At 42.7% G+C, this 14488-nt stretch overlaps 1 protein-coding gene across 1 annotated transcript; it reads left to right on the top strand.

The window, feature by feature from the left end:
• The first annotated feature begins 2584 nt into the window (after positions 1 to 2584).
• slc41a2a (solute carrier family 41 member 2a) lies at positions 2585 to 13480 on the top strand. Its single transcript, XM_038999281.1, has 11 exons — positions 2585 to 2766; positions 3443 to 3919; positions 4155 to 4262; positions 6631 to 6702; positions 7213 to 7357; positions 11133 to 11279; positions 11438 to 11585; positions 11670 to 11749; positions 11864 to 11995; positions 12130 to 12275; positions 12695 to 13480. The coding sequence occupies exons 2-11, from the start codon at positions 3515 to 3517 to the stop codon at positions 12875 to 12877; spliced, it is 1566 nt and encodes a 521-aa protein (XP_038855209.1). The 5' UTR covers positions 2585 to 2766; positions 3443 to 3514; the 3' UTR covers positions 12878 to 13480.
• Positions 13481 to 14488: the final 1008 nt, after the last annotated feature.

The following is a 14488-nucleotide window of genomic DNA, read 5'->3' as shown; positions in this document are numbered from 1 at the left end:
ATCATGGACAATTACATATCCATACAACAATGAGAAATATGTTTTTTCCCCCTAAATGTATATAGCCTATTTTATTGTGTCACGATCATACTTATTATTTAACACAATGGTATGAGAATATTAGGCCTACCAAAGATCCGTAGCCCCGGAGCGGTGGATGGGTAAAATCACTGGGGAAGCCAAGCCATGCCAGTGAAAAAGCCATACTACAACCTATGTTGTGATATTTGCGTTGTTTGCTCTATAACCCATTTGTTCATACTCCACCGTGATATACAATAAGGCTGTGACAACAAAAAGGCAGGTGTCTACTAAGCTATATGGAATTGTTTTAACAAGGTCATATCAAGGATCATTTAGCTATTTAATTATTTTTAATTATTTGATGAAACATTGAATTTGGCCTTACTGCTATTAGCCCATACAAACACATTGAATAACAGATTCACTACATGGAACAACAGATAGTCCCCCCAACAAATCGAATATTTATTTACATGTATTTAACCCTCCTGTTGTGTTCTGGTCGAATTGGACCAACTTACAAGTTTTCTCTCTGAAAAAATGTAGTTCATTTAATCTGATTGTCATAAGGTTTCATGACTTTGTCCACACAGAGCATCTGAACCCACAAAATACATTTGGATGATTTTCATAACATTTAGGGTGTTTTATTTAACTTTTGTACACCTGTGGTGTTCCCGGTCAAAAATGACCGGTCATTAGAAATAAATGGGTGAGACTACAATTACTGTATAAAATGTACACGTGCATGTGTGTTTGAGCACACACACACACCTCACTCCCCTTCTTGGCTTCCATGACAACCCCCACGGGAACCTTTCCCCAATAGAATCTTTCCCCCACGGGAACCACACCTGTTGGCATTCTCACAAACAATCACAACATTGTTTCAATAATATATAGAACTTTTCTCGCAGCTCTGGTAAATCAAGCTTTTTTGAGTTCTTGCTCACAATTCATTCTGTGGCAGCACAATGACCAAACGATATACTGTATGTGAGGCTCTTGATCATATCTTTGATCATGACACTGGTGAGGAGAGAAGCCAGGAAACTGACAGTGAAGATGCTTTTCTCACAGCTCTGGTATACTCAAAAACGAGACATATGAGCTCAGGTCAATGAGGCCTACAGGCCATAAATAGCAAATAGAAGTTCAAAACTTGTAATGTTCACAAGAACTTAAGTTGATAAAAAGATCTAACACAACATTAGGTGATAATATATGTATTATTATGGATATATAATCAGCTATAATAGGGCGGTCATTTTGGACCGGGAACACAGAATTAATTAACATGAAACTAACACAACAGGAGTGTTAAATCTTTATTTTTGGCACTAACCTATCTCCATATATACTCCCATTAATTTTTTTAACTGGTATAGGGGAACCTTCAGACATGTCTTCTGGGGCATCCTAGAGCAAAACAACCGACACGTAGATGTTCGTGAGAGACTCATCTTTCCAGAGACACGTACAAACTAATAGTTTGTAGGCCAATCCGTTGGGATACTTCAGACGTTTTAGTGAAAAGACCGATTTGATTTTGGTTCAAGGTCTGACACTGCTCTAGCTCTGCCACCTTTCAGCCCAGGTGCGGAATAGCAACATCGGCGGATGCGGTGTATTGAGACGCATCAATCTCTATTTTAAATTGAAGGATTTTGATGTGGATTTTTTTATTATGCAAATTACATTTCTGCGGGGCCACGGAAATCGACTCCAAGGGGATTTATTATTAACCACTGGTAACTCCTCTCATTACTTTGTCTGTCATAACAGCATTGCCTACACCAGGTGGCATACTTTTATTTTGAAACAACATCACCATGTGGAAGGAGAACTGTGTGTGTGAGTGTCTGTGTGCAAGAATACCCCCTCCTGGACATTATGGGCATGTGCATCTTGGTTGTTAATTTGTTTGGTGGCTCAGAGAAGCCGAGCCCCTGCCCATCCTCACCTCTCTCCCCCCTCACGTCAGAGACGATAGATTGTGGCCTCAAACAATAATTTAGTAGCCATGCACCTCACCCTTGTGCTAAGTTCTGTTTCTAGATTCCTATTGGTCAGTTAGCCCGATCCATGCTCTTACAAGGGTATAAATATAGGCCTCAGTTGTCGACATATTTTAGTTTCCTCCTGGTGTTGTCCTTGTGATTATAGTCTGCTATAATTAGTCACACTTTTCTAATGCTTATTAATTATCTATTGCGTTCCTAATACAGTCCTTTTCTCTCATGTATTACTGTGTAATACAGTCCTATTACTGCGTAATAGTCCACTATTTTCTATACAGTGCTTTACTCCTGCTATTTTTGTTGTTGTTACTTACTATCATTAATCCATTCATACTGTTCTATTCAGTGGTACTCTTCTCTGCTATTAGGTTTGTGATTACATATTCATTCCTATTTTTATTCCTGTGTAGATCATTCCAATCCGCATTATATCAATAAAGTCCTCTGTTTGGAATACTTTGGAGGTTGCATCATCCCTCTGATAGGAGATTGCTATCAGTGAACCACAGACCAGCTCAATCAGGAGGGATTTCCTCACAGTGTGTCTGTGTGAGTGAGTGAAAGAGAGAGAGCAATGACATAGCTATGAAGGAGCTTCAGCCATTCAGGGAGGAGGAAAATAACTCATGGACAGAATAAGCAGAGTGAAGGAGTATCTACTTCTCCAAAATCTATTTCTTCGTCTCTCATATCTCTAATATGCTATGGTTTCACACTTTAGGTAAGTCACCTGTTTCTCTTAACGTACTGCCACTTGGAACTTGTAAGTGTTTTTCTCTCTACAGTTGGTGTGTTTACATGTTTTGATTTGGTCAATCTCACTCAATTCCAGATAGACGCAGTCACTTTGAATACTTCCTGGGGAATTGTCTGCCGTTTTCAGATGTACAGTGCTGGATACAACGAGAGATTTCTATGCAATTTGGACTTACCAGATAATGAATTAAATGTCTCCCTTAAGTTGTTTGGTAATTGTGTGACTGCTAGCACCATGAGGCCTCACATCGTTTCCATGTCTGACAAGGGGCGGCTTTGTGATGGCATGGAAAACCATGTGGGAGAATACCTAACGAATTAAACCATACAAGCACCAGATGTTACGCATTTGCCGTGCTATAGCCACGACTCTCTTGTATGCTTGTCTGTCTTATATGCTCCCGTGTAGAGATGGCATGTATCTTAGTCATTTATCTGCGTCTGTGCGTCACAGGTGTGTTAAATTACACACTAAGCCTACCTTTGCCACACCTCTTACACAGCAACAAGTAAAAAAATATATATATTTTTTTGCCAGCAGTTTATGACTAGTACCGTGAGTGTTCAGTGATAACATCAATATCAAGGATGATATATACTGTAACTGTCTAATTACCTCCTGCTGGTTTTCTTTGACCCAGTCATATCAACTTACCCTTTCTTCGGAGTAGCAGAAGGAGTGTCTAACTCCCTCAGGACACATCATTGTTCTGATGGCCAACACTGGGCAACAGGATGACCAACTGGCCCAGAGTGACAGCGTGGGTGCAGGAAAACACAACAGGCACCACTATGGGTCCTGCCCAGCCCCAGATGCACAACATCCAGGGGGTCACCATCGACTCCCAAATAGAGCTCAGTCCCCATCCAACAGCAACATCTTTAATGAACTCTGTCCATACACCGAGACAGATCCACTTTTCCCCAATGGACACATGCCTGGCTCCAAGGTCAATGAGAAAGTTATGGAGAAGGACCCAGAGGATTGTAGTACCCAGGATGGTGTCAGAGAGATGCCCAATGAGTCTGTCAGGTCCATGGTTCTGCAGATACTGGTGCCCTTCCTACTGGCTGGACTGGGGACGGTGTCAGCTGGGATGTTACTGGACGTAGTTCAGGTGAGTTACTTATAAATTGCACGGTTTCTCTATTTGTTTATCTATTCTTGCATTATGTGTTGGTGTGTCTACTGCATGGTATGTTCATGTATTGTATTGTGTGTCTGTATGTTGATTCTGTGGCATTGTGTGTTGGTCTGTCTAGTTTTTCGGGTGTTGGTGTGTCCACTGCATCGTGCGTCAGTCTATTGCATTATATTTTGGTGTATTAATCCACTGTGTGTTGTTGTGGCAGCATTGGGAGGTGTTCCAGAGAGTCACAGAGATCTTCATCCTGGTGCCAGCTCTACTGGGCCTGAAAGGAAACCTAGAGATGACCCTGGCCTCCAGACTTTCAACAGCAGTGAGTACGCACATAAACACACACAATTAATCCATACACCAACACAGTGGGAAGTCCATTCCTTACATTGCTTCTCTCTTGTATTGTGAGTTCTCTGTCCCTGTGTGAAAGTCCTCACCCGCCTGTGAAGAAAATAGCACTGCACAACTCCCTGCAGTACAAGACTGGACTAATCTGACTACAACCTATACTGCATATATGACTCTGAATCTACCCTCCCTAACTGTCTATTGTGCATACAGGATGTGTGGTGTGTTATTGGACTTTTGACCAAGACTTAACAATCTGCTGACTGGCATGAGAGCATTTTCTGCTTCTGATTCTAGAATGCCTGACCTGCTCTAGTAATTGACGCTCTCCCACTCATCAATCATACAGTATGAATATCGGTGTTAATAAGTTTATGATGAGAGAGAAAGATCAATCACATTTATTTTTAAACCCCTTTTTATATCAGCAGTTTTCACAACGTGCTTATACAGAAACCCAGCCAAAACTCCAAAGAGCAAGCAATGCAGGTGTAGAAGCATGGTGGCTAGGAAAAACTCCCTAGAAAGGCAGGAACCAAGGAAGAAACCTAGAGAGGAACCAGGCTCTGAGTGGTGGCCAGTCCTCTTCTGCCTGTGCCAGGTGGAGATAGGAGTACTTGACCATTAAGGCCAGATCGTTACTCAAGATGTTCAAACATTCATAGATGACCAGCAGGGTCAGAAAGAGAGAGAGAGAATTAGAGTGAGCATACCTACAATCACACAGCACACCAGATAAGACAGGAGAATTACACCAGATAGGACAGACTGACCCTAGCCCCCCGGCACATAAACTATTGCAGCATAATACTGGGAACTGAGACGGGGGGGACACTGTGGCCCTGTTCAAAGTTAACCCCAGACAGGGCCAACCAGGCAGGATATAACCTCACCCACTTTGCCAAAGCACAGCCACCAAAGGGATATCAACAGACCACTAACTGACTACCCTTAGATAGATAGTGACCCTGAGGCTGAGTATAGCTCACAAAGATCTCCCCCACCACAAGAGTCCAAGGGGTGCGCAAAACCGGACAGGAAGATCACGTCAGGGACAACCCACTCAAGTCAAGTATAGCGAAAAAAGCCTGGCATGATGTGATGCACCCGTCCTAGGGATGGCATTGGAGAGCACAAACAAGCCAATGATTCAGGCCCTATAACAGGGTCAGAGGCAGAGAATCCCAGTGGAGAGAGGGTAGCCGGCCAGGCATAGACAGCGAGGTTGGTTCGTCACTCCAGTGCCTTGCCATTCACCTTCGTGCCCCTGGGCCAGACTAAACTCAATCATAGGACCTACTCAAGAGATGAGTCTTCAGTAAAGACTTAAAGGTTTATACCGAGTCTATGTCTCTTACATGGATCGGCAGACCATTCCATAAAAATGTAGCTATATAGGAGAAAGCCTCCAGCTGTTTGCTTTGAAGTTCTAGGAACAATAAGGAGGCCTGCGTCTTGTGACCGTAGCGTACGTGTAGGTATGTACGGCAGGACCAACTCATAGAAATAGGTAGGAGCAAGTCCATGTAATTGTAACGAGTGCGCTGAGAGTCGTGAAGCAAGTTCAGGGAGTGAGTGTTTTAAATAAATGAAACATGTAACACAAACAACACACCAACATGAAAACAGAGTTAATAACACATGAGGAAAGAACCAAGGGGAGTGACAGTATTAGGGAAGGTAATCAGGGAGGTGATGGAGTCCAGGTGATTCTGAGGATGCACAGGTGCATGGAACGATGGTGACAGGTGAGCGCCATAACAAGCAGCCTGGTGACTTAGAGGCCGGAGAGGGAGCACACGTGACAGTAATGCTTTGTACATTAGCAGTAAAACCTTGAAATCAGCCCTAGCCTTAACACAAAGCCACTGTAGAGAGACTACCATTGGAGTAATATGATCAAATTTGTCAATTTGTGATTTTAGTCAAGCATAATTCAGATTTTTGCAATGTTACAAAGATGGAAAAAATCTGCTCTAAAAATATTTTTTATATATTGGTCAAAAGAGAGATCAGGGTCCAGAGTAACACCGAGGTCCTTTACAGTTTTATTTGCGACGACTGCACAACCATTGAGATTCAGCAGATCTCTTTGTTTCTTGGGACCTAGAACTAGCATCTCTGTTTTGCCTGAGTTTAAAAGTAAATATTTTCCGCCATCCGCTTCTTTATGTCTGAAACACAGGCTTCCAGGAAGCTTGCTTTTCAATAGGCCTGTCCTAGCTGTCAGGCCTAATAAATGGTCATAGTCATGACACAGATATGTTGATGCTTTGGTCAAGACTAAGTAGGGGATTTTTACACTGAAAAGATAACATTTATGATTTTGTCCTTGTCAGGTGAACGTGGGGAAAATGGAGACCGCCAGAGAGAAATGGAGTTTGATTATTGGGAACCTGGCACTAAAACAGGTGATTTACTTTATGGCTGATACTGTCTAGTGTTTCCAGATTTCTATGAAATATGATCTATAATGAATTACAATATGAGTGGAAAGTATTCCTTTAAAAAAAATGTTAATTAGTTATGTTAAAAAGAAGCTTTTCTGTGTTGGAATGGTGTGGGCGTACCCTAACAGAATGGTGTGGGCGTATACCAGTCATTCATGTGAGTAGACCGCTGATTGGCTAGCTTGTCCTCAGGAGGATGTCATCACCCTCTATGAGGAAATGGCAAGCATTTTTTAAATGGTCTGTGTGAGCTGGGGTTTTGAAGTGTTTTTTTCTCCAATTTATGCTTTGGCCACAAATACAAGTACAGTATGAGTCAACAACATTATTTGGGTATGAGTTAAGAGAATATTAACTTTTAAAAGCGAGATTTTCACTGGAAAGTTACTTTAAAGATGTCCCCTAAACCTTAATTTGTACTTCTTAGCCTTAACAAATGCCTAGTGTCCAAAGAGTGTTTTCTTTCTCCAGATGCAAGCCACAGTGCTGGGTCTACTGGCTGCCCTGGCAGCGGTGGTCTTGGGCTGGGTACTGGAGGGAGATATGCTTCTCAACCACGCTGCTCTCCTCTGCTCAGCCAGCGTAACTACTGCCTTCCTTGCTTCCTTGCTGCAGGGTAAGGAGAACAGCGAGCCCTGTCCAAACCCTTAACCCACATCACACCTACAGTACCCCCACACAATGGGTTTTAAGTCACGGCTCAAACAGCTAGCTAGGTATTGACAGGAACGGACGAGCTATCCGTTCCTGTCTATCCCCACTGCACCTCTCATTCTCCTACACAGGATCATGCATGCAGAGGCCCTTTTCACTAGCATCTTAGTGTGAGGCGACAGTCTCTTCATTATAGGGTAGCCCACATAAAAAAATACTACATTTTACTACAGAATTCTATATAATTTTGTAGTAAACTGTAGTATACTTTGTAGAATCCTATACTCCACACTGTGTAGACTGTAGTATCCCTCGATCATGTAGTGCTTACTATAGACTTTTGTAGTATACTATACTACACACTGTAGTATCCCTCGATCACATAGTGCTTACTTTAGACTTTTTGGATCGATTGGACTGCTAGCTAGCTTTACTGCTAGCTTTGTCAATGCGGTTTTGATTTGAACGTGCTGGCGTTCTTAGGGAGTTCATGCCCTCGATCGTGTAGTGCTTTCTATATAATTTTTTAGTATACTGTAGAATACTATACTCCACACTGTAGTATCCCTTGATTTATTATTTTATTTGACTTTTTAAAGACACAATATAAGCACAAATGTGGATACAATGCATTTAGAAATTTGATGAGAATAATACAAAAAAAGGGGTCCTAGTTCAAACATATTACACATTTACAGCTAACCCACATTAAAAAATACTATAGTATACTATGGTCTAAATACAGTAGTATTATATTTATATACTATAGTATTCACTGTAGTGTTTTTTTGCAGACATGACTGTAGCAACACCTGCCGACTAGGATTATCTAAAATGGCACAACTACAAGACTACCCCAGTTACTGTTTAATTAGGGGAATAACTCAACCAGAACATAAGACACACAGGTTCATGACAGGCCACCCCCACCAAGTTGGGGCAAAAGTTCTGAGAAATTGTAACATCTAAACGTTAGACACAGGTTCTAGACCCATTAAAGGAAAACACTACAGAGGCAGATAAAGAACAAGCAAAGTTTGGTAAAGCTGACGATTAGGTTTGCTTGTTTGACACAGATAAATAACACACATTAACAAGAGTACACCAAAATGACTTCATAGATCTGTTACTTCCACTAGATAGCTTTCTGAAATACTAGAGTGCTTTCACAGATTCAATTGACCAAGTTCACAAGATTACCAGAAACAGTGACAAACAATACTGTACTTCTGATGGTACAAAATAAAGAACAGTTAACCACAGAATTTACATAAATAGATATTTTAGAAATACAAATGACTTTACTTAGACAGACCCCTTATCGGAGGGCACTGCCAATAAACAGCCTGTACCTCAAACCAGCAACGCCACTCCAAAGCTACTTCAAATAAAAGGCCATTATTGCAGTGGCCTTACATAATGAACATCATAAATATTGTCACTCAAGAAAAAACTCACTGATGGTCAAAGTCAACATTTACCATTCAGAACAATCGACTACGCCCCAAACATTTCTTCAAGACAACATAGTCACAAAATGGTTCCTCACAGAAATAAACCACCAGCAACACCATACAACCTGTACACACAAAGGACATTCAAAGTAAAAAGCTCTCACCTGAACATGACCATGGGGTGCTTTTCTACATTTCCTACATGTCCTCCCATAATAAGGGTCCCCAAGGGAAACACTGAGGTTTAGGTGAGGGTTATGGTGATGTCCATCTACTGAGCAGGTGGAGGCAGAGATGCAGTTCAGTTTAAAAGTCTTTCTAGATTCAGGTAATGGAGATGATACATGGCAGGGAATGATTGACAGTTGTAGACATGAGACGCTTGTCTTGAATTGAGACTTGGTTGGCGTTGTATGGTTTATCTAAAAGGACAAAAAGGTGCAAATAATAACAGGCAATAACAGCAATGAACATACGTAATTAATGGCAATCGCTAGTAAATACTATAGTATACTACAGTCATGTCCGCAAAAACACTATATAATATATAGTCCTGTTTCAAATCAAATTGTATTTGTCACATGGGCAGAATAAAGTGAAATGCTTACTTACAAGCCATTAACCAACAATGCAGTTAAGAAAATCCCCCCCCAAAAGTAAGAGATAAGAATAAAAACGAATTAAAGAGCAGCAGTAAATAACAAGAGCGGGGCTATATACAGGAGGTACCGGTACAGAGTCAATGTGTCAATGTGCGGGGGCACCGGTGTCGACGTATTTATGTACATGTAGGTAAGATTTTTAAAGTGGCTATGCATAGATAATAACAGAGTAGCATCAGCGTAGGGGATGGGGCAATGTAAATAGTCTGTGTAGCCATTTGATTAGCTGTTCAGGAGTCTTATGGCTTGGGGGTAGAAGCTGTTTAGAAGCCTCTTGGACCTAGACTTGGCACTCCGGTACCGCTTGCCATGCGGTAGCAGAGATAACAGTCTATGACTAGGGTGGCTGGAGTCTTTGACAATCTTTAGGGCCTTCCTCTGACACCGCCTGGTATAGAGGTCCTGGATGGCAGGAAGCTTGCCCCCGGTGATGTACTGGGCCGTACGCACTACCCTCTGTAGTGCCTTGCGGTCGGAGGCCGAGCAGTTGCCATACCAGGCAGTGGTGCAACCCGTCAGGATGCTCTCGATGGTGCAGCTGTAAAACCTTTTGAGGATCTGAGGACCCATGCCAAATCTTTTCAGTCTCCTGAGGGGGAATAGGTTTTGTCGTGCCCTCTTCACTGTATGTATAAGTGGGTAACCTGTACAGATGTGAGGTGTAATATGGAAATGTTTTTTTTTTTTTTTTTTTTGCATATCTCACTCCCCCTGAGAGAATGGGGTCACGGACGATCAGCCATTATTGACGGCGACCCTGGAGCAATTAGGGTTAATTGTCTTTCTCAAGGGCAAGTGGCCCAACACTCCTTACCGCCAGGCTACCTGCTGTCCTAGAGTGAACACTACAGTAAAGTCTGCAAAAACCATACAGTGAACACTATAGTATATAATTATAGTAATACTACAGTATTTAGACCATAGTATACTATAGTATTTTTTTCTACATACACTACCATAACCTCTCTCTGAGGCACATTCTCTTACTCATCCATTTACATGTACCATTATTCCAACTTAATTGCAATACAGTACACTTCTGCTGTATTCCTGGACAAGCCTGAATGCTCTTTCTATTTGAGACGTACAGAATATAATCATCTGAGACCAGGAAGCTTAGCTACAACTGACATTGTAGGTTTCTTCCGTATCAGACATTTTTGTTGCAAAACCATTTTGTTATGACTCAAATAAAACTCATGCTTGGGATCTGAAAGGCAGACCTGACTCTGTAAGGCAGAGTTTGTGATGTAGCTAGGACACCCAAATGAATTATTAATGTGGTTTATTTTCATTGGAATGATGGGTACTGATCGGTCCACAGAATAACATGCTATTTTATCTGCCTTGGAATGTAAATATGTATCAACTAATTCAACTTGACCATCTGTGTTTACAGATACTTGATTTGCATTTACCACTTGATAAAAGCAGAAGTGAATAATACCACTGTAGGCCATTACAGTCCCTTGTCCCTTCCCCCAGTTTGACGCTTCTCCCAGCTGTCACCACATTGCTTTCATCTGTGCAACTCTTGGCTGCTCAATTCATGCACCTTGGTTGGAGAGTTGTGCAACTCTGAACAGTAGCCTGAATCTGACTCGACTGTGTTTTCTCCCAGGGATCATCATGGTGGGAGTGATCATCGGCTCCAAGAGGATTGGCATCAACCCAGACAACGTGGCCACGCCCATCGCTGCCAGCTTTGGTGACGTCATCACCCTGGCCATCCTGGCCTGCCTGAGCCAGGGGCTCTACGAATGCATTGGTATAAATCAAGAGGTTTAGCTTTAGGCCACTAGGGGACAGTCTGGGCCCATTTACTGGAATGTCATGGCTACATTTACAGCTCTGACTCATCTGGCTAGCTATCAACTGAATTTGTTTAGCTAGTGTGTGTCTGCTCCTTTCCCTGTCTCCACACAGAGTTGTATCCCTATGTGTCGTACCTGGTGTGTCTGTTCTTCCTCGGACTGACCCCTCTGTGGGTGGTCGTCTCCTCCAGAAACCCAGCAAGTCGCATTCTACTCTACACAGGCTGGGAACCAATCATCACTGCCATGGTCATCAGCAGGTCTGCTTCCCTGTTCCGTGCCCCTGAAGTCCAGTCACAGCATTCAAATGGAAATACCATCCTTTAATAAGTATTTTTCTCTAGTATCGGAGGACTCATCTTGGACACAACTGTATCTGACCCGAACATGGTGGGAATGATAGTCTACACGCCAGTTATGAATGGTGAGACAAGGATCTGGATTTTTAGAAGCTTACATTTAGGAACCTTCAAGAAAATGGTAAGTCACAAGATCTCTCCAAATGTATGATCATTGTGTATTCTTCATCTCAATCTAGGTATTGGGGGGAACCTGGTTGCCATCCAGTCCAGTCGTATAGCCACTGATCTGTACCACCACTGCCCACCGAGGCAGGTGTCTGAGGATCGCAGGAGCTGCTACAACCCATGCAGGACCTTCTGTGGCTCAGGTAATGACACACACATGTAGACAGGCTCATGCACATGACCAGTCCATTTAACATACCTGTGAACACAAAAGGAATGAAATGTTCTGTTGTCAGGTGTATTCTATCTGTCAGTTAACCATATCTACCTCTGACAGGAGCCAATCATCGCTCTGCCCAGGTGCTGCTCCTGTTGGTCGTACCGGGTCACCTGATCTTCCTGTACACAATCCACTTGATGAAGGGCAGCACCTCTCCCACACCTGTCTTCATCACCTTCTTCCTAGCTGTAGCCCTCCTACAGGTAAATCAGGAAGCAAGAGAGATCAGTTAGGTCAATATCTGTGTCTCAGTAGTCATACGTGGATTCTTTCTCCTCTGCCCCTTCATTAACACTGATACTATAATTAAACAATAAAGGCCATGGGGGTGTGGTATACGGCCAATATACCACAACTAAAGGCTGTTCTTACGCACAACGTGATACGGAGTGCCTGGACACAGCCTTTGGCAGTGGTATATTGGCCATATATCACAAACCCCCGAGGTGCCTTATTGCTGTTATAAACTGGTTACCAACGTAATTAGAGCAGTAAAAATAAATATTTTGTCATAACCATGGTTTTGATCTGATATACCACTACTGACAGCCAATCAGCATTCAGGGCTCGAACCACCCAGTTCATAATAAAGGGCTGAATCTTTCTCTCTCCCTTCTGTTAGGTCTTCACACTGCTATGTATTGCTGACTGGATGATCCCTTGTCTGTGGCGGACGGGCAAAGACCCTGACAGTTACTCCATCCCCTACCTCACTGCTCTGGCGGATCTATTGGGCACAGCCCTCCTGGTTCTGGCCTTCTTCCTGCTCTGGCTCGTAGGGGAGAAAGTTCCCACTGGAGACTGACACCCTGGGTGCTTCATATTCTCCCATTCTCCTTTCATTCTGCCTGGGTGAAAGCAGACATTTCAACTGCTTTCACCAATCCAGCCCTATTGGATCTGTGATTTGTTTTAAAGTAAGGTTGGATGCATTCAAGCAAGGCCTGAGAACGCAAGGCCTTAGGAAAAAGCAGGTGGCTCTACTAAAATCTGGCAGCAGAATTATTTTAATTTCAGGGTTTCTTTCTCAAAGGGGGCCTGTGTCCAACCCCCTGTTTGGATTTTTTTCTGCTGAATTTCCTCACCAGCTGAGGTACTTCAATAGGCATTTTGGATATTGCGTCAAGAAATTCTGTGCCAACGAAAATGAGGGCGATGTACATTTGGTTCAGTATTGTGGGCAGGCAGCATTTTAATTGTAACATAATATGTAATATACATGTTTTCTAAAATGTCTGTTATAGAATATAATTTCCCTTTAAGCTACATACATAGGTGAGTTTTCACAATGTGAATCAATAATATTGCAGTGTTACTTACTTATTGTGTGACTCTTGTATGTTATTACATTGTTTTGTGAGAGTTGAGAACGGGTCCAACCTGTCTAATAAAGAAAAATAGGATTTCATTTTGTTGATATTTAATAGGTAATTTCCTCACTCCTGCATATAGTTTAACATACAATAGTTGTTTCTGCCTCTTGCAGGTGCATATGTCTGAGTAGTCTACCTTTCAGGTACAAGTGTTGACAGTACTCTATTGTCACCAACAAACTAGAATGGTCCAAACACACCAAGACAGTCGTGAAGAGGGCACGACAAAGCATATTCCCCTGTAGGAAACTAAAAAGATTTGGCATGGGTCCTGAGATCCTCAAAAGGTTCTACAGCTGCAACATCGAGAGCATCCTGACTGGTTGCATCACTGCCTGGTACGGCAATTGCTCGGCCTCCGACTGCAAGGCACTACAGAGGGTAGTGCGTACGGCCCAGCACACCACTGGGGCTAAGCTGTCTGCCATGCAGGACCTCTACACTAGGCGGTGTCAGAGGAAGACCCTAAAAATTGACCCCAGCCACCCCAGTCATAGACTGTTCTCTCTACTACCGCATGGCAAGCGGTACCGGAGTGCCAAGTCTAAGACAAAAAGGATTCTCAACAGTTTTTACCCCCAAGCCATACGACTCATGAAAAAGTAATCAAATGGCTACCCGGACTATTTGCATTGTGTGCCCCCCCCCCCCCCCCCCCCCCCAAAAAAAATTATTTTACGCTGCTACTCTGTTTATCATTAATTCATAGTCACGAACTATACATTCATGTACATACTACCTCAATTGGCCTGGCCTGACCAACCAGTGCTCCCGCACATTGGCTAACCGGGCTATCTGCATTGTGTCCCGCCACTCGCTACTGCTACTCTCTGTTCATCATTTATGCATAGTCACTTTAACCATATCTACATGTACATACTACCTCAATCAGCCTGACTAGACGGTGTCTGTATGTAGCCTCGCTACTGTCTTTCTACTGTTTTTATTTCTTTACTTACCTATTGTTCACCTAATACCTTTTTCTGCACTCTTGGTGGGAGCCTGTAAGTATGCATTTCACTAAGGTCTACCTACACCTGTTG

This window comes from Salvelinus namaycush, chromosome 8 (genome assembly GCF_016432855.1).
Source record: "Salvelinus namaycush isolate Seneca chromosome 8, SaNama_1.0, whole genome shotgun sequence".
In the NCBI taxonomy this organism is placed as follows: Eukaryota; Metazoa; Chordata; class Actinopteri; order Salmoniformes; family Salmonidae; genus Salvelinus; species Salvelinus namaycush.
Note: the sequence above shows the minus strand (reverse complement) of the source record. Positions and strands in the feature narration are given on the sequence as shown.

Bases quoted from the DNA above. Each gene is read 5' to 3' on its own strand.
- slc41a2a (XM_038999281.1), top strand. From the start codon at position 3,515: ATGGCCAACACTGGGCAACAGGATGACCAACTGGCCCAGAGTGACAGC. The intron at 4,263-6,630 runs GTGAGTACGCAC...TGTCCTTGTCAG, and splicing joins CCTCCAGACTTTCAACAGCA to GTGAACGTGGGGAAAATGGA. The intron at 11,750-11,863 runs GTGAGACAAGGA...ATCTCAATCTAG, and splicing joins CTACACGCCAGTTATGAATG to GTATTGGGGGGAACCTGGTT.